This window comes from Drosophila montana, unplaced genomic scaffold (assembly GCF_035044405.1).
Source record: "Drosophila montana isolate Dmon_TW-CO22-7 unplaced genomic scaffold, ASM3504440v1 contig_3281_1, whole genome shotgun sequence".
NCBI lineage: Eukaryota > Metazoa > Arthropoda > Insecta > Diptera > Drosophilidae > Drosophila > Drosophila montana.
Window position 1 is genome coordinate 178899 of NW_026998165.1, and position 25539 is coordinate 204437.

The 25539-nt window shown below is 40.2% G+C and overlaps 2 protein-coding genes and 1 long non-coding RNA gene across 4 annotated transcripts; 2 read left to right on the forward strand and 1 right to left on the reverse strand.

Annotated features, from left to right (window-relative positions):
- The first annotated feature begins 282 nt into the window (after positions 1 to 282).
- LOC135434195 (uncharacterized) lies at positions 283 to 554 on the forward strand. The gene is made up of 2 exons (XR_010437185.1): positions 283 to 386; positions 418 to 554. It is a non-coding gene; the product is annotated as an uncharacterized LOC135434195 (long non-coding RNA).
- Positions 555 to 2618: 2064 nt separating this feature from the next.
- Positions 2619 to 5039, reverse strand: LOC135434185 (uncharacterized). 2 transcript variants are annotated; one of them, XM_064690676.1, is made up of 2 exons: positions 4769 to 5039; positions 2619 to 4672 (listed from the first exon to the last, which is right to left on the reverse strand). In XM_064690676.1, the coding sequence occupies exons 1-2, from the start codon at positions 4883 to 4885 to the stop codon at positions 2762 to 2764; spliced, it is 2028 nt and encodes a 675-aa protein (XP_064546746.1). In that variant the 5' UTR covers positions 4886 to 5039; the 3' UTR covers positions 2619 to 2761. The 2 variants fall into 2 exon arrangements, with proteins under 2 accessions (XP_064546746.1, XP_064546744.1); XM_064690674.1 differs by having other exon boundaries at positions 2619 to 4684; positions 4769 to 5015.
- A 19181-nt stretch (positions 5040 to 24220) lies between these two features.
- On the forward strand, positions 24221 to 25240 carry LOC135434176 (cilia- and flagella-associated protein 299). Its single transcript, XM_064690613.1, has 2 exons — positions 24221 to 24628; positions 24702 to 25240. Exons 1-2 carry the CDS (start codon positions 24323 to 24325, stop codon positions 25101 to 25103), a joined length of 708 nt encoding a protein of 235 aa, XP_064546683.1. The 5' UTR covers positions 24221 to 24322; the 3' UTR covers positions 25104 to 25240.
- The last annotated feature ends 299 nt before the right edge of the window (positions 25241 to 25539 follow it).

Sequence of the window (25539 nt, forward strand, 5' to 3'; positions counted from 1 at the left end):
CGCTTATGCTACGATTGTTGAAAATGCCTTGTTTAGTCGAGATATCTTCAAAAACAAAGAAGAACATACAAGTAACTAATTTTCGACCTATCATTCCTACGGAGGTTGAATGATATAATAGTCCGATCCGAAATATATCGAAACATATATATTACCTGCAACATAGAGAAGGACCTGTGGTAAGTTTAATGTGGCCAGAGTTAAGACTGAATGATATTAGCTTCCAAAAGAGTAGACAGCCATGATTATATCGACTCGACAGTTGTTACTATATTATATATTTATTTATTATATTTTCTTTTCAGAAACGCCTTCTGTGCATCTCACATTTACTTATTATTACTATGATGACTTCTACAAGGGAACAAGAAGAAACGACTACACATGTCGTTGCTGGCATTTTGCATTTGTTGAAAGGGCCCTGAAGTGTAGCCAAGGATGCGAGTAAGAGATATAACTTCATATATAGCGCCTGTTATTCTTATTGCAGACACATTGCAAAGCATCAAATCAATTTTGTATTTTTCAAATAAAAATCGCATAAAGTTTTGCGAGCGATTCGTTTTGCCATTTGCCATTTACCGCTTGCCCCGCCGTCATTTGCCGCTTGTTTACAAAACGGAAGCGCCCGTAAAAGTATGCTATGAAATTTGTAGAGCTCTGGCGTCGACGGCTTTGAACGCATCAACGGCAATCGAGCGCTCCGAAACAAAACACCAAAACTTTTGCAAAAATAAAAAAAAAAGCAAAAAGCCTTTGCTGCGTTTCTTTTACTTTTTCGGCTGCTATTTTATGTATTTTCTTTCTGCTGTTAGTTAAAATGGAGAACAAACTTTATGGTAAATAATTCAAATGTTTTGCATACATTTTGAGCTATCTTTCTGTTTGTTTGCCTTTGTGGCTGATTTTAACTGACAACACAGGTATAAAGGGTATTATACATTATGTTGTCTGACCCCAACGAACCTGTGTTGCTTAGAGTTGAAAATGCAATGGTGGAAATTGTATTAACCGGCTTTGCGCGAGCCAAATATTTGTGTCTAAATATTTTATTCAAATGCAAAATAAACAATTTATTTATATATGAAATAAATATATATTTTAATAAATATTTATTATCAGCTTTGCTTCGCTTAATCTAACATATATTTGAATATGAAAAAAAGAAACTTGAAAAGAATCTAATATATTAAATTGAGCTATCATATAAATAATCACGAGTTTGTTAGGCACATTTTTTTCACTCAATTTAAATAGGGTAAAGACTTAAGCAAAGCAAGGGAAAGCTTTTGGCTTTCAAATTTTTTACGACAAACTAAATTAAACATGTAAAGGGAGAATGTAAAGCATTCAACTAAATTAAACATGTAAAGGGAGAATGTAAAGCATGTGTGTGCGTATGTGTGCATAATTTGTATAGAATTGTGTGTGGACTGCTATTTATATAATTTACGCAATGTCGCAACTTCCGCGTAGAAGTTGGTGAGCAAAATGCGAATATAATAACAACCGTAAGTCGTGTTATTTACCGTTCCAAACTTTGCGCTGCGGTTGACATTTCGTGGCATGTTCGTGGTCTGGCCGAAAGACTACACGCAGCACGAATGTAAGCGAACTTTAAGATGTGATTCAACCTGAAGCTTGATGCAGTTATCCAAGGTGGTAATAAAAATTCGAGCACAATTCAAGTTGCAACAAACGAAGAAAGAGCGTGTCATACAATTTGGCGTCGTCTCAATATGTGACAGTGGAGAAAAGAAAATCGAGAAGAAAAATGAGGAAAAATGAAGGCAAAAAGTAAGGACTGTGTAGATATCGTGTGCATTTGCCGTTGCTTGCCAGCGATTTTGACAGTTTGCTAAATTACGCGACATTAACTTAATAGACTTTCATATATTTGGCAGACATTTGGCAGCTGCAGCATGGAAAGCCACAAGGCTAACAAAAATGCCAAAGGCAATACAAAATAACAACCAGTTACGTGTGTGTACGTACAATCGACCCTCACATAAAATGAACATACATTATATATTTACTATATATATATTCCTATATATATATGGCATACAATATCAATCCTGTCTTCGATTTTTTGTTGCTGCCAGTTGCTCCGTTGGAGCCGTCAACAGGCGCCAAATACACTTGGCCAATATCAATTTTTATTGAGCTCTGCGAGTAGAACACATAAAAATGTTTACTATGATTTTTAAAGCATACTTTCAGGCGTTCAGCGTCTCAGTTATTTAATGCTTGCATGAGCGAAAATGTTTACATAAATCAAGCTTTAGGAATTGAGCACTAAGCGAATACTCTTACCAGTGCAGTAAAAACTCTTAAATTCTTTAACATTGTTAACACTGATTACACTAAAAGATCCTAAACTGAAGGACTTTTTTCTTAAAATCAACTGTTTTAAAGTGGTCTACAAACATTCTCTAGTGTGTTCATATTATTTTCAGTAAAAATACCTAAAAAGGCGTTGTCCCATTGCAAATTTCTTAGTCTTATAGAGCTTTACAACACTGTTCAAATTCAAAGTAAATCCTTACCTCACCTGACCCCCTAGCGTCTCTGTCCTATTTCCGGACTATACAATAATTCTCTATAACGACCACAGATACACTTTAATTATTTTAATTACATTGACAGCTGCAGATGTCATAATTATACTCTATTCCACCTACTTACAATACTTACATAATATGGCAATAGGTTACCTATTTGACTATATATAGACATATAGAAAATAAATTCAATCAGATTACACATTTCCGTTTCCGTTACCGTTCCGATTTAAATTCGCATTTGCATTTCTATTCGCATTCGCATTCCAGTTGTTAAACAATTCCGCCACATTTTCCATATTTATCACAAATAGATCGTCATCGTTGAATACCATGTCGGGATAATCGTATTCCTCGTCGCTGAGGAACCCCTCATTGACCATATAACGATCGTAGTCCGGATCCAGCTCATCATCGGAGCCGAAGCTATCATAATCATCTGAATAGAAATCGAATTCCAATAGATTGGACATTCGCACCAGGCACAGATCCGAAGATGAGGGCGGCGCCAGGCACGCATCGATGATATCCTTGGCGGCCACATCCGCATGCTGCAGACTGAACTCATTAATTTTGCTGCCATAGACATGCATGCGGATGGGCAGCTGGCGCTGGTTCTCCTTGTCGCGTATCTGCAGGCGCAGCTTGAAGATGATGTCGTGGAGCAACTTCTCGGTTAGCCGCGGACACTCCTCCAGATGAAGCTCGTGCAGCTTGGGGCAGGCCATCAGCAGACGCAGCACCGCATTGTTGCCCAAATTGGGCCAATACTTGAGACTGATCTGCTCCAGCTGCTGCAGCCGGAGTGCCTCCAGCTCGCGATCCCCAATGGCATTGTTGTGCGGCAAACTGAGTGTATGCAATGCGTTCAGCTGGCCAATCTGCGACAGCATCTCCGCATTGATCGAGTTCTGGCCGCGCGCCTCAAAGTGCAGCAACTGTTCCGATTTGTGCTCCACCAGCCAAGTGAGCAGCTCTGGCCGCAATGTGGTGCCCTGCTCATAGCTGTACAGCACCAGCTTCTTGAGACCGGGCAGCTTGGCAATGTGCTCGTACTCATTGGCCGGACCGCTGCTTATCGTGAGCTCCTCGAGCGCCGAGCAGCACTTGCCGCTGACCACCTGTTGAAAGCCCGTGGTTATGGTGTAGACCGCCTTCATGTTCAGCTCTCTGAGCTGGGGCAGCGCCTTGCATAGCTTGGGCAAGTACTTGGACTGCAGCCCATTGCAGCTCGTCAGGCTGAGGTAGACTATGGACGCTGGCAGATAGTTCATATTCAGACCGGTCAGCTGATGATTGTCCGACAGATCCAGACGCTTCAGTTGCAGCAGATGCTTCAGTGCCAGCAAGCTCGAATTGCCCAGCGCACAGGCGCGCAGCTGCAGCTCCTCCAGCCGGTCCAGCCTGGCAAAGATCTTGTGCATATTTCGCACACTCAGCTTGCTGGCCGTCACGCGCATCGTTCTCAGATTGATACAGTGCTGGCCAAAGAACTCGCACAGTCGCTGGCAACGACCCGGCGGTATGATGCCCTCGATGTGCTGCAAATGCCGGCCGGAGAGCATGAAAAAGTCACGCATATCCCAGACGGTCATCGCATCGAACACATCGAAGCTGATGCAGCGATTCAGCGCCGGCGACACCTGCTGATAGACGCTTCGGAATCGGCTGCAGGTCCGCGCAAAATGTATGCGATCCGGCAGCGACAACAGACGCATTATGTGCTCCAAACAATGATCATTCAGATTCAAAATATCCGCCGACGGCGACGACGACGACGACTCATCGCCAGCAGCTGGGCTGGGCTGCTCAGCGGATGGGCGGGCCGGGCCGTAGGCATCGGGCTGATGCCAGCTATCGTTGGCCTGGACGGACAGACGACGCCCATTGATGGTGTGCAGATTTTTTCGCAGCGCCTTGGCCGCATCTCGCGGATTGGCAAAGTAAACGTAGCCTGTTTTTGTCCTCCGGCCACCACCATCGCCACAGCCGCCGCCGCCGCCGCAGCCATCGCGCGGCATTAGCTTCCGGTTGGCAGCCATGCCCGGTCCGGCAAACAGTTGCAGCCGCAGCACACGGCCAAAGCCCTCGAAATATGTTTGCACCTCCTGCTGCAACAGCTGAAAGGAGAACAGCTCAAATAACGACAAGCCACACGCACACACACACACACAAAAAGGCCCCCAACCTTCCCCTTCACTTGCCTCGGCTGCCACATTGTAGAGAAACAGTTTCTTCACCAGGATGTGGTCCTCCGTGTAGGCAACGCTCTTCTTAAAGTAATAATTCTGCTGCGAGGGATTGTTTATGAAATTTGCCATTTTTGCGGGACACGTGCCCCGTTCTACACACACACACACGCCTTTTTCTTGCCCAATTCGATGTTTAAATAATGCTCGGCATGCTCTCTTATTTTTGACAATCCGAAATCTATTGGCTGTCACACTTGTTTTCCCAACGACATGTCCTTTAGATTGATTTAGCTGCGTCTAAAAAATTATTTGTAATTAATAAGTTTTTATTTTGGTTAAAACTCAAGAGTCTACAAGCTTTCTTGACAATTGCGTACATGTCAAAATATAACGTAGGACCGTATTCGTCACATAAGTGTTGTAAAGTATATCATTTTCGTGTTGTAGCATGCTGCAACAAGTGTTGCAAGTCGAATCCAATATACATATTTACCCTTGCCAATTGCAATTTCGAGAATCTAACAATGTCAAATAATAAAACTGAAATATAATTTATATTTAAAATGTGATTAAAGAAATATATAATATTTAATAACTAAAATATCGAATTAAAACCAAAACTTTTGTAGCCAATTTTTTTAAACCTGGTTTTGTGGTTTTTCCTTCTGATAAAATTAACATTTAAAATTTCATAAAAACTTTCTCAAATACTTTTGTCTTAAGACTTTAGTATCAACATTTTTTATTTTTGATTAATTGAAGGAATAATTCCATTTAAATATTTCATATACTTTAATTGGTATGCAATGTGCCTGCTTCAAAGTTTTCCTTTCACTGCCAATGAACACAATTTTCGCAAGTCTTGTCAAACTTTACTTCCAGTGCTATCTGCAAGCCGGAAAGCGTATTAAAAATCTGTCACAAGTGCAGGCAAGCAGTAGATCTAGCTGCAATGATATGCGTGTGCAGGAGTGAAAGAGAGGAGCGATAGTTAGCGAGTGAGAGCGAATGAGTTGGGGGATAACAAGTGAAAAAATTGCATGTGCAGCAGAAATTAGTGGGGACGCGTCGCTTGTTCCGCTGCAATGCCTGCACCGATGCTTTTGCTGCGTTAAGCAATAAGGCAGGACACCCAGGCATACGCACACACACGCTAGCACACACACGCTAGCACACACACACGCACAGGCATACACACACACACGCGCACTTGGAGCTAGACTCACAAATGCCCAGCTGTACCTTTCAGTCAGCGCAAGCTCGTTCTGCTACTTTATGAGTGCTTAACAGGGCCTGAAATGGACTTGTAAATAGAGCCACTTGATTTTTTAGTAGGTTGTCAGGACGAATTGGAGTAGAATGAATGTTGGAACAGGTGTAAGTAGAAACCAAAAAAGATCTTCGATATTAAAGCATTTAAATTAATCATATGTTACCTTCACAGTGATAGGTAAGGCAAGAAATCAGCGAAGTTGAACACAGGCAGCAAAAGAGGACATTTCTTGGATTAAGTAAAACGAAACGAATCAAAAACACAGCGAAGATTTTGCTGCAATGTTGGTAAAGTATATGGAAACATATTTCTTCAAATAGGTAAGTATTATGCTGATATAGGTAACGATACCTTTTAAGACCAAAAATCAGTGAAAATAGAAAGATGCAGTAAGAATATATTAGAGTACTTAACTCTGCATGCGCATATTACTGAAACCTATGCTGAATTTTACGTTAACTAATCAGTGAATAATTAAATGTGCTGCAAAAAACATATAAAAGTAAATACCAAGTTTGCATATCAAAGTGAAGTACGCATATCCGATGTAACTGATAACATAATCATATTATTCATGCACCAAAGTCCGACTGGGCGTATACGTATATCACTCAGTGTTATGGTTATCAGCACAGTTGCTGCCTTGTTGCATTGTTGTTGCTGCTTCCGTTCTCCTTGCACCGTTTCCCAGACACTTGAAACTGCTAACAACGCACGATGGCGTTAACATTGCGTATTGTTGTTGTTGCTGCTGCTGTTGTTGTTGTTGCTGCTGCTGCTGTTGTTGTAGCCTTGTCAGTGCTGTAGTTGTTGCTGTTGCTGCTGCTGCTGTTGTTAGTTGCCATCCATAAATTCTTGCATTAATGGCAATGCGGTGCCTGTTAGAGGAGGCGTGGCTGCATTTGATGCTTCCTCTTTCATGTAAATGTCACCAAGGCAAACTTGCAATGATTGCACCGCCTTCCCCCTCTGCTCACAAGTGCCGTCCCTTCTGTGCGCTTCTAGCACAAAATCCCTTCTATCAGTTTTGCAGCGCGTTTTGATTGCGGTTGCAATTGCAAAAAGAATTTTGTAAACATATTTTTTACAAAATATATTTTTACTCCAACGCATTTGACTGGTGCATTTTTCAACAGTTCTCTGCTATTTTATTTTCTTTTTATTTCTGTTTTGAATTTTTTTTAATGCTCCGCACAAAATCCAATTTAAGCGTCGGGCACGAGGATGAGTTTATTTTAAGTAGTTTTGCAGCGAATTCCCTCAAGCATTTTGTGCGTACATGCTGATAACTGAACCGCATGGAATGGGGAGGGGATTGGGGGGGGGGGGGGTAGGGGCAAGGGTAAAGGATGGGCGCACAATTGGAAATGCCAGGCGGCATTAAAATTCAATACACAGTCAAACATAAATTCGATAAGTTTGAATTCGGGCAACAGACCGAGAGAGCAACATGTTTTATTTGCCCGGGCGACGTGCGTACAAAAAATACATGTTGTGTGTGCCTGTGTGTGTGTCTCTGTGTGTGTGTCTCTCTGTGTGTGTGTGTGTAGTGGGAAGCATAAATTCAATAGCGCAAACATGCGACTGCCGTTGTCAGGCCCCTTGGCCAACAGCAAGCCCCGCAAGCCCCGCAAGCCCCGCAAGACCCGCTCTCCCTCTCACTCTCTCTCTGTCTCTCTCTCTTTCTATTCGACTCTACATACAGGCAAATAATAAAATAAAACTTTATTGACACAAACATAAAACTCCCAAATGGACGTCTCACTCTCTCTCTCTCTTTTCCATCAGGCTCTCTCTGTCTGTTTCGCACACTCTTTTACATTTTGTAGATAGACAAATTTATGCATGTGTAAATATTGTTGGCATTTGATAAAACATATTGACAAACATTTGAATTGAACTTTAAACAAATTTCTGTTACATATCGCAACGTTTTATTCCCATTGTGCACAGATTTATAACAAAAATAAAAAATAAATACAACACAAAAAAGTTGACAATGGTCAAAAGTTTCCAAGAACTAACTCACAAGTGCCATCACATGAGCCTGGACGTACAAATTGCAGAAACGCGCCTTATGGACGATTTAGAAGATAGACAGACAGTGGCAGCTGACAGTTTTCGCAGAATATATTTGGAAGAATATATTTGTATACCTTATAGAACGACTAAGTATTGCAAATATGAATGTTAAAATTACACTTGAATCGGTAGATGGGAAGTCGGAGTGAGCCATTCCTTAAGCAGGACCCTAGTTCGAATCCATCAGGCCTTAGTAGCCTGTGGGCTCAGCTTCTACATATATTCATATTTTCTGTTAATCTTACTGAGTGTTCAGAATAGTAAATAGTAAATAAATAGTATTTATTAAGTATACTACTGATTAAATTTACTTAAAACATAGAAACAGCTTGTTATGAAATTGATGATAGCTGAGAAGTCTTACGTGATATTTGCATATCAACTGCTGATTGCTTGGGGCCCATTTCAAGGCATAGTTTAACTCACATTAAGCTAAATTCTCAAATTCAAATTACACTTTTGCTAAAGACTTAATAAAACTCGTTTGTACACTGTTTTATTTCCACTGTTAAGCTCTTCATATCTGCACTAATAAAAGAACATGCACAACTTTTTATGCGGCAACTTTTAATACTTAAGCTCTTTCTCTGCATACCCTGTTCAAAAAATAGTACTAATAAGGGTGTTACAAATTTGTGCGTGTGTATGTAATACACAAGGCATGATAGCTATTAAGTCAGAAAATGTTTAGCTTAGGCATCTAAGTTTTATGTAGATCAAGCAATTGACTTTGCTATGAACATCAAGATTTAGAACGTGGACAAAAATATAAGGAAGTTCGCTTCTTATAATAGTTTGGAGAGCCTGATTTTAGTTGAAATTAAAAAATTAAAAAAAACAAAATCAGTTTTATGTGCGTTCCAGCCATGTAAATGATGCACAGGGTATCTGCTAGTCCAGCTACAGGCACTTAACTTTTTAAATGCTCTTTTTGCAGTTGCTGCTGCTGCTCGGCTCATTTAACGAAACAATTAAAATGGCTTATGCACTAAACTGGCAAAAAAACAGTTAAGCGACAGTTATGTATGTGTGTGTGTAAGTGTGTAACAGAATGCGTATATGTGTGTGTGTGTGTGGCAGCTTAAAATGCCAGGCAGAGCTGTGAGAAGAATGACGCAACATTTGCATTTGCCGCCTAATAGAACTTTAATTGTTTTGGCCAAAAGGTTTCGCTTTCGGATTTTGCAGTTTCAGCCAACGGCGCATTAAAATGCAGGCTGCGAACCGATTATGTACCGAACCGGTTACTGAACCGGGTAAATATTTGTAACTTTATTTATGATAAATTGAAAATTACAAGAAATTTGAGGAGCCAGCCAATCCTGGCCATACGGATGTGGAAAACAAGTCTAAGGAAGCGAACCTGAAGGCAAGGCTTGAACCGTAAGCCAGGCTAGCAGATATGAAAAGAATTCCGTTGATAACGTAACAAAAAACCTGTTAATATGCGTGAGCGGGACCTGCCAGACAGCTATTGACAGACAGGTTAAGTTGATGAGGCGCACTCGCTGGAAGCACATGCTAGTTTATTTGCCAAAACAACAGCAGGAGCTGGGCCGAGGCAGGGCACCGCGCACTATAACTGCAAGTTTGCCAGACTTATGGCTAAAAGTTGCAAGAGTTGCGCAGACTTTGTTATTGGCCCGATAAGGCGCACAGGCACGAAGCCGACGGACTGGCAGAGGGAAGTGCAGGCTGCTAAACTGAAACGTGCAAAATTCTTAGGCAAATTTCCACAGTTTTTGACATGTGCGACATTAGATTGAACAGCAGGATCATAAGCATACATATATGCTCTGCATAGCAGTGTGTGTGCATGTGTGTGTGTGTGTGCGACTTTCATTATGCTTAGCTGAAGCCGCAACTAATAAAAGCTTTATGGCAGCCCACACACACACACACACCCACACAAACACATACACACAAAACGGCCAAGGACCTGGGCTCCGGCATGTTTACGCTTAGGTAGTTGTCCTTTCAGCCCAATGCGGCTGCCATTCAGCTCGCAAGCCCCAAGCTCCACCCCGCTTCTCCTGTTCATTTCTATAGGCTTCCCGTTATACCCCCCTTGCTGTATCGTGCGCCGGTACTCCGTATTTTGTGTGTCTGTGAAAATATTTTCAAAGTCTTAACCTCACTGGCTGAGCAATCATAAATCAAATGCCGCTGCGCTACCTTTTGTTGCTTGAGTGCTCACAAACACACACAACCTCCCCCCACACACATACACACACACATGTGCGCTGTTGTCGTCATCGTGTAGCTTAAATTTTATTTATGGCTCAAACTGCTCCTTTTGCTAGTGTGTGTGAGTGTGTGTGTGTTCTAACATGCGAAAATGCCAACACACGCGTGCTAAAAAAATCGACTTGAAAGCATTGAAAGCATAGGTGGCCATGCTAGTCTGCTGGATTCCCTGGCTATTATTAAAATATTTATTTAATATATATTTAAACTATTCAAAATGTTGACATGCAAATCTCTAGACAATCTCACACTAATTTTCGCCGATTCCTCTCTGAATAAAATAAATAATAATAATTAGATATTATAATTTAAATAAGATTTCGTATTTGCATCTTGAAGAATTTTAATACTTTAACAACAATATTTTAATTTTAATTCAATTTTATTTTGTGTCATGTAAAGAAAATTATTTATTTAATATTCTTATATTTTATGCTATAGATCAGAACTTGATTTCTTCTTTTTACTTTTTGCCTACAAAAATAATTAGTACATATATTCACAATTTTAATTTATTATTTTAATTTTAATCACATATAAGAATAATAATTGCACTATTTTTTTATGTTTTATTTATATCAAATTGTCAATCAAAATATATAGTTTCTGAGGAAAAGTTTTAATTTCAGGCACAATTTATGTATTTATGCATACTTTTCTCTCTCAAGATTTTCATGCTTAAAAATTCCATCATCATCTTTAGTTGCTTGATAGTGTTCAGCATTTTTACTTGTTTATAGGGTATTCAGCTGGTAGCAAGCCACACAATCGAGCGGCATATTGGCAGTGAATAAAGTTTTGTGTCTATCAACATGCAGCAGCACATCGAACCCAGCTCTGCGGCTTGTTTTTGTTGTTGTTTATGGCGCTTTGGCTGTGCACTGAAGGAATTGCGATATTGTGAAACAGCTTGCGACAAAATAGTTTATGAAAAGTTTAAATTATAAAAAGTACCTCAAGCTGTGCCGTAATCGAAATATAAATACTTTAATCAACAGTTCTACGAGCCGCAAAGTGATTCCAAATGTTGCCAGCTATGGCATATTTTAATACAATATTTCAGCATTGCCTGCAGAGAATTTCCATTTTCTGCTTTTTGTTGCCATTTTTGCATTTCGTTATTGGTAAAAGGCAAGAAAAACGTGAGCAATAAATATAGCCAAACGCAATTGTTGCGCTGCGAACACGGGGCGGATGAGCGACGTTGTTGTCGACAGCTGACTGCACAGCTGATTGAAGCTGACATTTAGCCGTTAAACAGAGGGCAGGGCTGCGGGCTTGACTGACTTAAAGTGGCCAAAAAGCTAAAAGCGTTTAGCTATTGCTCATGGCCATGGCTTCGCTCGACTGACTCTCTGACTGCCTGTCCGTCTGTCAGTTATATTCAAAATATTGTGGCACATATTATGCGGTATGTGCGTGTGTGTGTGTTTGCTGGGCAATGATCTTGTGCATATTTTAAAATAAGTTGCTGCCATGAACCGAAAGTTGCACAAAAATGTGTCACGTTCCAATGGCTAGACATGCGGTTTTAACGCAATTAGCCACAGCATATGATGCAACATCAACATCATCACCATCATCACCATCATCATCATGCGGCACGTGCAACATGCGTTGGCGACGCTGGTTACACGCGTCCTTTCCATTTGCTCGGACGCTGACCTGCTTACATCCCTTTCCTTCTCCCTGTCACACACTCTCTCTCTTTCTCTCAGTTTGCATGCCGCATTGTGGCACAATGAACTGACAAGTGTAATTATGTTGCTGTGTTGCGAGTGCGAGAGGCGCTGCCCTGCTCAACATAACCGCTGATTGCAAGTTTATATCCGCGCAGTTCATGTTGAGCACCCCTCATGCCACTTGCCCCATCCTTCAGGCGCAGCTGCTGCATCAGAATATTAAAGAGACGTTGGTGCAAGGATACCCTCTTCGGCTAAAAACTGCAAAGGCTCTTCAAAAGATTTCTTTTTAAAAGTCATTCCTTTATTAAAAAGATAAAATATTTTAGGGATAACAAAAAATCATTAGATGAACTTATGTGGTTAAATTGGACAACTTCTAAGGATTTCTCAGTAAATGTCACTTTTTAACATAGCGCTGCTAAAGTTCCTCTGTTAACGTTTCTCTGTAAACATTCCTATGTTATCGTGCCTCTGTTTACTTGAGAGAAAATTAAACTTACAATAATAATAATAAGAAAAATAAATATAATAATAATAAAAGCAGTCAACACATTGTAAAGGACTTAAAGTATAGGGTATATAACGAGAAAGGGAACTTTATATTCGTATGTATATGCATAGTATGCTATAGTTTACTGTAGTAAACGAGTATCCACTAATTGGCTGCGTATGTGAGCCGCTCTGAATGTATCTTCCTCCTTTTTTTTTATATGCAGCTGTCGGTGATGCGGCTGGCAGTTAACATTAGGAAAAGTTTTTCGGCTGTGTTTATGCGGTGATTAGTTGTGGATTTTTATGTGCCAAGGATGAAGGCTTGAATAGAAGGTAGTTAAGTAGTTGCCAGTTGCCAAACAAGCAAAAAAAAAACTTATGAAAATTAGCAACAGCAAGTGCAGAACAGTTGACTGGGGTGGCACAGTGAGGCGGAGGAGCAAAGGAAACGATGCTAATTAGCAGGGGGAACCAGGGTGAAATTGTGGTTAAATATTTGGTAATGGAAGCTGGCTAATTGGTTGGTTGCAAGAGGTAGTATGAAGAGGGCGTTAGGTGCCCAAAGCGATAGTTTAGGTAGTGGGAGGAATGGTGGCTTTTATAATAATGTCAGTAATTTAATCAAATACAAACCAAATAATAATATAAACATATTAAGTACACCAAAAATTTTTAATATAATTATAATAAAAATATAGTCTTTAAGCCGAATTTAACTGAGTTATATATTCATAAATAACAGAGCTGTCTTTGGACCAACTTTGAAGCCAAAATCCTTTTGGGAAAATCCTAAAGTACAAATCAACGAATGCATAAAATTCAATTACAAAATAGGAAAACAAAAGGTAAATCGTTTTTAATCAAGATGAAATTGTTGAAAATGGAATTGAAAGATTAAAACCAAATTGGCCTAAATATTTGTGCCTTGTTCCTTGAGTAAACAGTTAAATTGCTGGAGCACTTTTCTGCCATTGGCATCTCGACTGTGGCAAAGAAAAGTGCAATAAATATTGCACAAAAATGTGCTGCACAACTGGCAGAGAAAAATACCAAATAAAGAGATGAGAAATAAAAATAATTTAGTGGTCGACAAACACATTTTCATTTTCATCACAATTCATAATTTAGCAAACCGCAAAATGCAGGCACTGGGGCACAAAAAGGCAAACAGGACACGGACAAGGACTTGCACAGTGGGCCAAGGGGCGACATGTAGATTAGCGAAGAGGGCAACGGAGAGACAAAGAGGCACTTTAAGTGAAACTAAACAGCGATGCAAGTGACGTTCTCGGATTGCGGTTGCGCCAGAGCTGAGCAGCGGCAGCAGCAGCAGCAGCGGCAGCAGAGCGGGTGTGTTAGTGTGTGAGTGTGTGTGTGGCAATTGGCCAAGTGTCCTGGGTGTCCTTGCTGCCGACTGGCAGTTGGCGTGCCTGCTGGCTGCCTGGTTGATGGCCACGTTGTCGGCTCGGGCTATACAAATTAAAATTAATGATGCACTCACAACAAGCCACGGGAGACACACACACTCACACACACACACAAAAAGAGGTTTATGATGAGGGGAGGGGCGTGCGGGCTCTGTCACATAAAAACTACTTTACATGCGGGCAACATGTAACGACACCGGGCTAAGCTCTAGCACCTGGCCAGGACAACGTTTGCCCACATTGCCCGACAGCCACCTAATTTAATGCTAAAACGGCATCAACAGCACCTCTCGCAGCCCCTCACCCCTCTCTCCATACCCTTGAGCATAGCACGCTTTCCGCTCGCTCGCTGCCTTTGTGGCCATAGTGTTGGGCTTTTTATTTTAGTGTTTGAAATAATGTTGCATACGTTAAGGCGCCGCTTGCTAAATGTTTCCCACACACAAACACCTACACACAGGCACACACACACACACACACAAACACACTGGGAAAGGTGCCCAGAAAGATACACAACTCGCCGACTGAGTGGCTAAAATATGTTTATGTAGGTCGGCTGGGGGGAAACCACTTCAATTTATTTTTGACCAACATATGGCATAACGGGGACCAACACGGGGGCCACTTTTTGCTGCCGGCGCCTGGCCAGCTCCAAAAGAGGCTGGCCGGGTGTCTGCTTTGGTTAGTTAGCTGCCGTTTGTGGAGCTACAACAAAAATAACAACAGCAAAGCACACACACGCTGACAAAACAAAAGCGTCTACTACAGGTGCGACAGCTCGACTAAAGATTACCCAAGAAAACTCAACTTAAATAACAAAAAAATAAAATGTATATTTTGTAAATTGTAAAAACTGATGAGGACAAAATATAAAAAAATAAAAGAAATAAAAGAGAATATAATTAAATATTTTTTATATATTAATATATTTTCACAAATAGTAAAAGCTGTAATTAAATAAAAAAAATTCTAATTCTAAATATTTTATTTCGATTAAAGGAAACTTATCTTATTTTAAGTTATAAAAAGTAAGAACAAAATCTTGTAGCTAACATACCCTTTGGGTGCCGCTGTGTGCACAGGGTATTAGAAAACACAGGCAACATTGTTTCCGCTTTGCCGTTGTTTGGCTTTGTTTTGTTTAGTTTCAGTTTCCGTTTCGGCTTCGCTTCGCCTCGCTTTTTATCAGCTCGTGGTTAAGTGTTCCTACTGTGCGTGTGTGTGTGTGTATCTCTGTGTGTGTGTGTGTGTCTCTGGCAAACGCTTTATTGTTATTTCACTTTTCATTATTGTTTTTGAAAACAGCCATTTTCTTTTCATCAGCATTTCAATTAGGTTCGATGCGGCATGCACCATTTACTTGCCGCTCTAATGGCGGGAGGCGACAAAGCAAGCGTGAATTGTGGGCGTGGCATGGCCACAGAAACCTTTTACACGCTCCGCTGCCTTAACTCCCTCAGCTGCCACAACTTCAAGTGCTTTAGCAGCGGCGACAAAGTAAATTAATCCATTAGGAGCCAGCCCCCCCGCCCGCACGCCTCTTCACTCATTCACCCACTTGCTCTAACAGCTTTAGTTTTTTTTCTTTTTAGCTGCTTCGTGACGTTGACGTGACTTGGCATTGGCTTCGCTTCGCTCCGGATTGGAGCTGCTGCAGTTTTCAACTTCAACGGCTTACACTTCAATTAAGTTTGCATTGCTGCCCCGTGTGCCCCCGCTTGACCAGAGTCCGTGCCACTTCTGGCTGCTTCTGGCCATTTGCCCAGGTCAGCCGGCGGCGCTGACTGCAATTTGGCAGCAATTATTACAGCCAAGAGTCAAGAGTCGCTGAGCGAGTGACAGAGATAGGCATAGCTCTTAGCCATATAAATAAATTCAGGTTAATGACAACAACTACAACAACAACAACAACAACAAAAACAACAACAATAGCAGCAAGGACTCGAGAAAAGTCGGCTGTTGGGGTCATGTTCATTAATGCCGCTCGTTGCCATAAATAAAGTATCTATATCCACTGCCGTAAGTATATCAACTTGTACAAGTATATATTATATGCATTGCATATAGCTGCGCGTGTGTGTGTGTGTGTGTGGCAAGTGCATGTGGAGCACTTAATAACCATGTCGCTTGGCGGCGAACAATTTAAGGCTAATTTCGTTTTCCCAGTGAAATATGCCGTCGCTTGAATATTAAATATGACGCCTTTGGCTAATGCACAGTGGGGTATAAATAGATATTTGTATTTTAAAATATGCAGTGATCTACACAATTCAAACTGAAAATCGAAATATTTAAAAATACTCCATTTAAATTCTTTTTTTTTGTTAATTTGGTGCGCCTTGTTTTGGTCAATATAAATTCCTTTTTTTGTAGATTCTTTAAGCCTTATAATAAACTTTATATTTTTTTAGTCTTCCTCACGTCACAGTCACACATTATTTAAGAAGAATACTCGCAGATTTTGTTGTCATTGCAGTTGTCTTTTAAATCTATTAAATATATTTGAAAATCCACAAGTGCTGACAGCGAGTTTCTTGAAACAGAAGTAGCTGCTTTGCATATGATATATTGAATTACTTGACATTTAGGGCCCATTGTGTGCCGTTGAAAACGTATTATATATGCATAAATAATGCAAAATATAAATATGAGCCAAGCTGAGCTGAAGAGCGATGCTGTGAGCGTGTTGACAGCTCAGCTTCTCACAATTTTTTTCATTTTTCCTATGCCCTAGCAATGGGTAATGTAATTTTGTGACCGAAAGACATTTCCGAACATAAAAGTTATATATTATTTTGATTAATATTGAAATTAACGCTTGGCTTAATGCAAACTAATCCATAATTAATATTTAATTTTTTTTTTTTTAAACTCGGATAAAGGCAAGAGTATTTAATATTCGACAATCCAAAGGGAAGTTTGCTTTCTTTTTGTTTTTGGTGTTTTGCCAGCTTCTTGTCAAGTACAAAGAAATTTCTCGTTGTCTGAGTGAGGTTTACACGCTTGCTGTTAGTGTGTGAGTATCTGTGTGTGTGTGTGTTTGTGTGCGAGCGCCTGCCAAGGCACATTATGCAAATTATTTGCACGAGTTTTCAATTTTGGTAAAACGCTTTGGGGCATTATTAGGCCACAAAGGCGAAGTTGGGTATATCAAGAAATATGATTAAAATGACATTTGATGGCCCCAAATAAAACTTGCACCCGGCTCAGCTCGACTTAAGCCAAAGCTAATTAAGTTACAAGCGTAACAGAGAGACGCAGCGAGTGAGAGAGAGAGAGAGAGTGTGTGTATAAATATGAGTGTAGCTTAAAAGCAAATATGCTTAGTCTCAGTTCAGCTTGTAAACTAACATTAGAAGTGTACCCAAAACCCACGACACTTGCCACTTGCCACATGTGTTGTTGCAACAACTGCAGTTGTAGCCTGTTGGCTGTTGACTGGCTATGTGGCCTGCAGTTTTAAGTAAACACAACATAAATTCCACAGGCAACAACTTATTCACTTTTGTTTTGATAGTCCGCAAATGCCCCCAAAATAAACTGGCTAACGGATGTACTGCTCTCTCTCTCCCTCTAAGTACTCCCTCTTCCTCTCTCTCTCTCTCTTACTTTCTCTTTATCTTTCTCTGCATGCTGCCGCGTATGTGTCTTTGGTCCCTTGGTCCTTGTGCTGTCTCCCAACAGTCTCAACCAAATGAGCACTGACAGCAAACCCAGAAATTTCTTTCTTTTGTGCTTTTGTAATGCTGCCTCTGCTGTTGCTGCTGCGGGTTGCTGCAAGTTTAGATAAATTTGCCAACACCACAAAAATAACAAAATTGTGCGGTTAGCTGCAAGGATTTCGCCTTTCTCGGACCATAGCTGGCCAGCCAGCCAAACAGCCAGCCAGCCAGCCAGCCTGGCTGCAGCTGCTGTTCCTTTCACTGCGTTGGCCATTTGTAAATAATTAGAAGCCAAACTGCCAAGCCAGAAACTTTTGTGGTTAGTTTAAACAGCTAACTGGACATGCCAACTCGTTTTGTTTGTCTGTTGTTTTATTTAAATAAACTTTTCACACAAGAATTGACATAGTTAACTGCAGAAAGTATTTGTTTATATATCATCTTAAGCTGCGTTCACACCTGCCCGTTAAATTACAATCAATGTTCTGTGATATTCTTTTACTTATACTCGTAAATTTATATATTGTTAAAAATATTAGTATATATTCCATACTGAGTTATGTGCTATGCTCACTCCTGCCTTTTAAGTTGTTATCGAAAGTATATTTTTTTCTATAAAATATAATTACAAGGCGTACAAGCTAAATCCACGAAATTAGTTAATTATTTTAGAACATATGTTCACACCTGCCTGTTAAATATGCCATCAGGTATTCGTTTTATATCCGTATTAGTAAAATATATGCATAAAGATTCTTAAATGAAGGTATCAATGTCAAGTATACCCTTATGCTGTGCGCTTTATAGAAAACTAAGCAGCTTCCAAGTTAAAGTTCAATTACTCCCGATTTCCTTAGACAGTTGAGGCTTCAAAACCTCCCGTTCAGCTTAAGTAAAGGGCTTAATTCAATTTGTTGCAGTCCATTGAGAAGGCTTTAATCTTCAGTTCAAGGCAAATGCAATTTGTCTGGAGCTCATAATCATAATCAGGAGCCTGCTTGCATTTGTATTTAAGCTTAATTAACATTAAAGCAGATAAGCAATCAAAAATGCCTTCGAATCGTTTGCCACTAAGCCTTCAGAGGCTTTTCAGCATGCCTCTTGTGCTAATTGAGCATGCAAAGGCAGCAGTAGCAGCAGCAGCAGCAACAACAACACTTGCCACAACAATGACTGCGTGCCATAAACGAGCAAATTACGTAAAAGCGATAACCATAACTACGTAAGCGATGCTCACGTGTCACGTTATGTGAAACATCAGTAGGGGATTTTAATGGGCAGACGCTTTCCACATGCATGTGGAACAAAAATTAATATGCCCGGCATATGGCAAGGCCATTTTAATGGGCAGCATCACGAGCAACATGAAGCAGCAGTAACAGCAACAACAACGACAACAAGCAGCAACAACAAGACCAGGTGCCAAACAATGGAGACGACAGGCAGCAGCTGCCAGTCTAAATGCTTGCCACGCCCATCCCCACACTGCCCCTCACAATTTTCATCAATGTACAAAGTACTTAAAGCTGAGTACTGTCAGCTAACAGAGCGTTTCATAATGGAATGTTCCGAAAATTGTCTGTTTAGATATTCCATTTAATTCCATTTAATCAGCTAACAACATTTTATTTCATAACTTGGGGCAAGCATTAGAAATAAAGAGTTGACGCTTGTAAATGTCGAGGGTAAATTATTGATATATTTAAATAAATTATTATTTTAGATCTCATGATTTGCTTTTTTGATAATAATATTGATAATAATAATAACAACTTAATATTGTATCCTTAGCCAGATATTCTAGATACATTTGTATCTTATTCGCTTACTAAGGTAAAAGATTTACAGATTTGACACCTTTTTCTGCCAGTTGCTGTTCAATATATTTGCAAGGTAAAAACTTTTGTTTTGCTTTTAAAAGAAAATTACGATGTACTCAATAAATCTCTTTTAAGTCAACTTCCATTAAGGACCATTACTTTAAATAGCAACTGAGACCAAGGTAAGCAGTGTACAATATTTATTCGTATCACCTGAAATGTATTTATATGCAGGCTAGTTCCAGAAATCGACTGCAATCCAATTTTTTCAACCAAGTACAAATATTGTTTTTAATGTAATTGAAAAATATTTTATTGGTTTCTTTTTAGCGCACAATTTCATCGAATATTTAAATCTAATTAAATAAATGTTATTTATTATTAAATATAAAATATAAAATGAATAATATTTAATATATAAAATGTAATATATATTATATATATTTTTTGTTTTTAGTAAAATCAAGATAAATAGAGTATAACTATTTGTAAACATACATTTTTTTGCTCACTTAACTAACTTTATAATGTTTTACATTTTACATCTATAAATATTTATAGTTTTTTAATTGTAGTACATAAACTAACGTTAATTTTAGCTTACATATTTACATACCATTTCATAATAAATATTTCGATTAGTTTTTAAACAGCGTTAAAAATATGTCTATATATAATTTGGTGATAATTGATAGGAAATGAATTTGAAAACTCGCTTCACTGTTACGTTTGCTGCTGCGATTGCTACTGCTACTGCTGCCCCTGCTACTGCTGCGAGTGCTACTGCGACTGCTGCTGCCTACCCCAAAGGGACTAAATGGCTGTTCACATAACTGTTGCTGTTGCTTTTGCTGCCGAGGCTATTGCGATTGTTGCCAAGCGTTGCACATACGCCGCATTGTCGACCGATTCATTTCCTGCTATCGAATTTCCGAATTTCCCCCGACAGCATCAAAAGGCTTTGCTGCCAAGACAGCGGCCGTGCGGCTCGTCCTCGCGCTGATTGCACAAAGCCCCTGGCATTTTCAGCAGAAACAAATTAATGTTGTAAAAGAAAATCAAAATAAAAATACAGAAGAAAACAGAAAACTTGGGCAATGATTCACATGCTCAAATTCAAATCCTGCGCCTGCTGCCGCCTCTTGATTATGTGCCGATAAGTTTCTTGTGGTTTTGCGTGCCACATGATAAGTAAACAGCAACAACAACCACTTTGAATGTGCCTCGCGCGTGTCTTATTTTAATTTGGAATTGTATTTCCTTTTCGTTTTTGTGTATTTCGTTCTATTTGCTCTGCCCCCCAAAATTGCCGGATATTTATTTGAGCTTTAAATAACAAATCATTATCGATGCGCATTATAAATTTGGTTTGGCAGCCGCAGGACCCGATGTTCCGAGGCGAGGCAATTTCCTAATGACAAGGACACTTGTAAAATCTCATTGAATAATATTGCATTTGTGTTCCTCGAGCAGATTAATTTCCGGCATTTAGACTTAATTCCCTAGTTGTACAGCGGATGGGACAAGGCAGCCAGGACTAACCAAATGTATGGCGGGGAGATAAAGGGACGGAAACCGTTGTCTCCATGTTCCAGCAATTGATGCAATCGGCTAAGGACCAATTTACCAACATGTCAACGGCCAGCACAAGGACAACGAACAGCAGGATCTGAACTGGGCGAAACTGGGAGAAACCAAGAGCAGTCGCAGCAGCAGCAGCAGGCGCAGGCTCAGGGCTCTGGCAGAGAGTTTTAGATTTGCACACATTACCACTCAATCTTCATAGATGTGATATGCAGGATTTATCCGCATGCCTCTGTGTCTGTGTCTGTGCCTCTGTATGTGTGTGCGGTCTCTGTGGTCGGGACTACGATATGGCCAAGCCTTTTGGGCTCAACATGCACATAATGTCCACATGGCCGCAAAGATTTATTTACAATTGTGTTGAGACATAATTCCTTTTGATCGATTGCGGGCTACAGCACCCACTTGGCTGAGTGTGTATATGTGTCCGAGTGCGTGTGTGTATGTGTGTGTGTGTGTGTGTATGTGTGTGTGTGTGTGTGTTTTGGCTGCCATTGCGGTCAGCTCTAAGTGATGATTCTTTTGGCTTTGCCTTTGGCTTGTACTGGCGCCTTTGTCTCCAGCTGCACTCGCTGTGCTTGATGCTGCGTTCCAAGCGTTCCATATTTACTGCAATTGACCGTAAGGGGCGTGGGGCTATAGGGGGGGGAGGGGGCCGGGAGGGGTATGCGCTGAATTATTTGTGCAATTTATGTGGCTTTGATTTCATTGGATTGGCAATATGAACGGCAAAGAAGGCAGCAGATATTCTGTATGCAATTGATGGCAACTTTATAATTTGTGTTGCCCAAAGGAATCGTCTAGAAAGGGGAAGGGGCACAGGGCGACGGGGCAAGACGAGTCAAGTGTGCACATTGCATGCTATTCGATATTCGTGATATGGCAGTTGGCTTCGATATAAACTAGGACTGGAAATAAAATATCAAATCAAATTAATAATTTAGAAGTGTTCTCGTTTACAATTTTAGTGCAAACGTTCAAGGAAATTAATTAAGTTTTTGTATTTAAATTTTTAATATAATCAATTTGGTATTTGATTAGCTGAAATATACTTTAATTAAATACAAATATATAATAAATAACAATAAATAATATAAAATTGTTTTAAGTGATGGATTAATAATTTCTTACTTTGTAGGCTATTTTATTTAAGGTAAATATTGTTAGGCTATTTTTTCGTTTTATTCTCGTCGAATTTTTAAACTACTAAATCTCTATCTGTTTCGAATACGAAATTGATTATAAGAGCAATCGCTTACAGCTGTTGCATTTGTGTATCTCACCACATTTATCTAAATATGTCTTAACCATTGAACAAACCAATTAATGTTTGTGTCTCAGCTGTTGCGAAAGCATTCATAATGCTCATAATAGACATTGGCCATAAAATAATGAAAGCTGTGCCAGTTGTGTTCCAACCTCAGTCGCCAGTTCGACCTCAATCTCAACCTTCAACTCAACCCTTTCAATTGCGCACTTAACGCATTCTGAAGGCAACTGCTGAGCATTGAGGCATTGAAAGCGGCTCCATGCTAGCAGCTTAAACACACACACACACACAGTCACACACACTCCCACACCCACACTGGGAGTCGCATAAATCCTTAGAGTGCGCACTTAACTCCTTTTTACGCTGCGACAAAGTACATTTACTAATGACCAAGTCAAACAATAGCGTCTCCTCAACGAGGGAAAATGCCTGAAAAGTGAAGAAGAAGGGAAAATTGTGCAGCAGCTAGGAACAGCAGAGTGGGATGTGCGGGCAGGGGAGTTGGCAGCCCCGCGAAGTAGCAATTTACGCGCTGAAGGAGGCGGCCAACAGCAAGATGGTGACAAAGCACGCAAAACGGAGCAGCAGCAGCAGCAGCAGGCGACATCCTCATGGTCGCACTCCTCAACTGCAACAGCTCCCAGAGTCAGCTTCAAGTGTTGGCAGTGGCAACAGCAGTAACTGCAGCAGCAGCAGCAGCAGCAGCATGTTAATTGCAACAGCAGCAGCAGCAACAGCAGCAGCAGCAACAGCAAACAGTGGGAAGCGTGTTTAAATAGCGTAAAGTCTCACATACACACACAAGTCTGCATTTTCGTATTGTGCTAAAATTGAAAATAAGTAAGAAAGCAATGCGCAATAAATCAAGTAGCTGGCATTTGAGATACCCTGTAAACAGCATCAAATTTTGTACAAATCAACAATGAAAACAAGGTTGTTGTTCAAATTGTGTTACTAGACTTAAAAATACTCTATATAACATACCCTGTATAACATACCTTGTAAAATTTACCCTGTATAACATACCCTGTATAGCATAACCTGCCAAGCAACAGGTAGCAGCTCATGATTTCACAAATATATTATGATAAAAATGACAAGACTATGACATAACCATATATAAAGGGTATCTGCTAGTCGAGCAGTTTCAAAATAGGTGCTTTATGATTTCTTTATGCATTCCAAATTCGATAAATAATCAAACCCGATTTATCAGTCAGCTGAACAGTCGATATTACTATATAAATGTTATTAATAAACAAATGAATTAAATGATAGAATAAATAAATAAAATAAATATGAAGTAGATTTTGCCGTTGAATTTATATATTGCAAAAAGAGATGAATATTTAAGGCAGCCGCAAGGCAGCTTAGATATGCCTACCACAGACTCTCGAACAGCTTTTGATATACCCCTTTACATGGGATATATATTTTGCAGTATCTGAACATAATAGCAAAAAGTTCTATGCTATAAAAAGAGGAGAAACAAATTCGTTGCATGCGCGCAGGCTGAAAAAGGAGAATTTTCATATGCCGCACGCCTTTAAATGTTGATGAAGTAATTAGTTTCATATGTGTTGGGAAAATGTGTATTTATATTTGTGTGCATGTGTGTGTGTTTTTGTGTGTGTTTTTGTGTGTGTGTGCGTTTGTGTGCATCAGTCGTCGTCATAGAAAACTGTAATTGAAAATATGCACAACTTTTGGCGAGAGGCATTGTAAAGTTTTTCCATTTATTAAATTTACAGCACGAGCGAGCGAGTGTGTGTACGTGTGTGTGTGTGAGTGTGTGCCGCAGAGTATTTAATTATTTTTATATGCGGCACGAAAATAAAAAATTACATAATAGCCCAGTAAAGTTGTGCCTTTGAGTAACGATTTTGCTGTCAGTTTTGAGAAATTTTTGTTTATGGTTTTCGAGTTTTCCGTTTAGCTTTTCAGTTTAGTTTTTCCCCTTAAAAGCAGTTGATTTATATTTTTGTGTTTCGTTTCTTATTCTAGTCGTATTGCTGCTTGACGACATGACGCTGCTGAACTACAACTCGTATGAGGATTACTTGGATCACTTTATCAATATCCACGATGTGCGCTATCTGCGCAACTGGAGCCTCAGCAGGCAGTTCATACAGAATGCGTGTGGCAAGAGCTGCATGGGTCGCCTGCTGAGCCGTTCCGAATACGCGGACCAGCGCAAGAAACTTGAGATTATGCTGAATCCACGTGGCATCAGCGAATCCACGCTCTTCGGCGAGGACTATGACGGCAATGATAGAGTGCTCCATGAGTTTGCCAACCGGGAATATCAGCTGCTCAATAAACAAATATCGGCAAGTAGAAATGATGCCATTTTTTTATGCCCATATTATTTTGAAAATTTCAACGTATTACTATATTTTGCAGACCATCATCTTTCTGGTAATGCGCTCGAAAAAGGGACTTGAGGTCTCCGGTTTTATTGATCTGGAGGAAAGTTTGAGGGAATCGCACTACAAGCACTCCGAGCACTATGTCAACTGGCCAGCCATATTTGAGGGCAAGGACAAGCTAATACCCCGGCCGCATCACCTGAGCTTCTTCGACTGGTACAAGAACAAGGTCAAATGCAACAACAGCGCCAACTTCAAGGTCGTTTCCGGCAGGGCGCACAGCCTGCTGATGATGCATCGGGGCGATCACAAGATAATCTGCGTGAATGCTGGCTGCACTTGCAATTGGATTAAGAACGCCAAACGGAGTGTCTACAGTTCCAGCATCTATGGACAATGTTTGTTCTTTGATCACATCATCAGGCGCATCAATTAGTCGAGGGGGGCTGAGACCTCGTCTCATGGCACGCCTTTCTCGTGTGGCACTAACAAATTGGCATGCAATAAGAAAACTATGACTGACACGCTGATTATATGCCAAAAATGCCACATACACCATGCATAAATACCTTATTTACCAGTCTGATAATTTAATTCCGCAGCTTCTGGCTGTCCCACACCCTCCTCCCTCCTTTGCCCGCCTGTCTATGTGTCTGTGAACTGCAAGAGCGAATTTGTCGTTGACAGTTTACGTAAATTGCTTTTCATATCTTATCAGTTTTTGCTGCGGCGGCCACAGTTATGCCTGCTGACATTTTGATGGACATTTTGAGGCCTCTCACAGGACAACCAACCCCTCCTCCTGCCCACACACACACACACACAACTGACCATCATCACAGAACGGAAATTATGCCAGCTTTATAAAATTT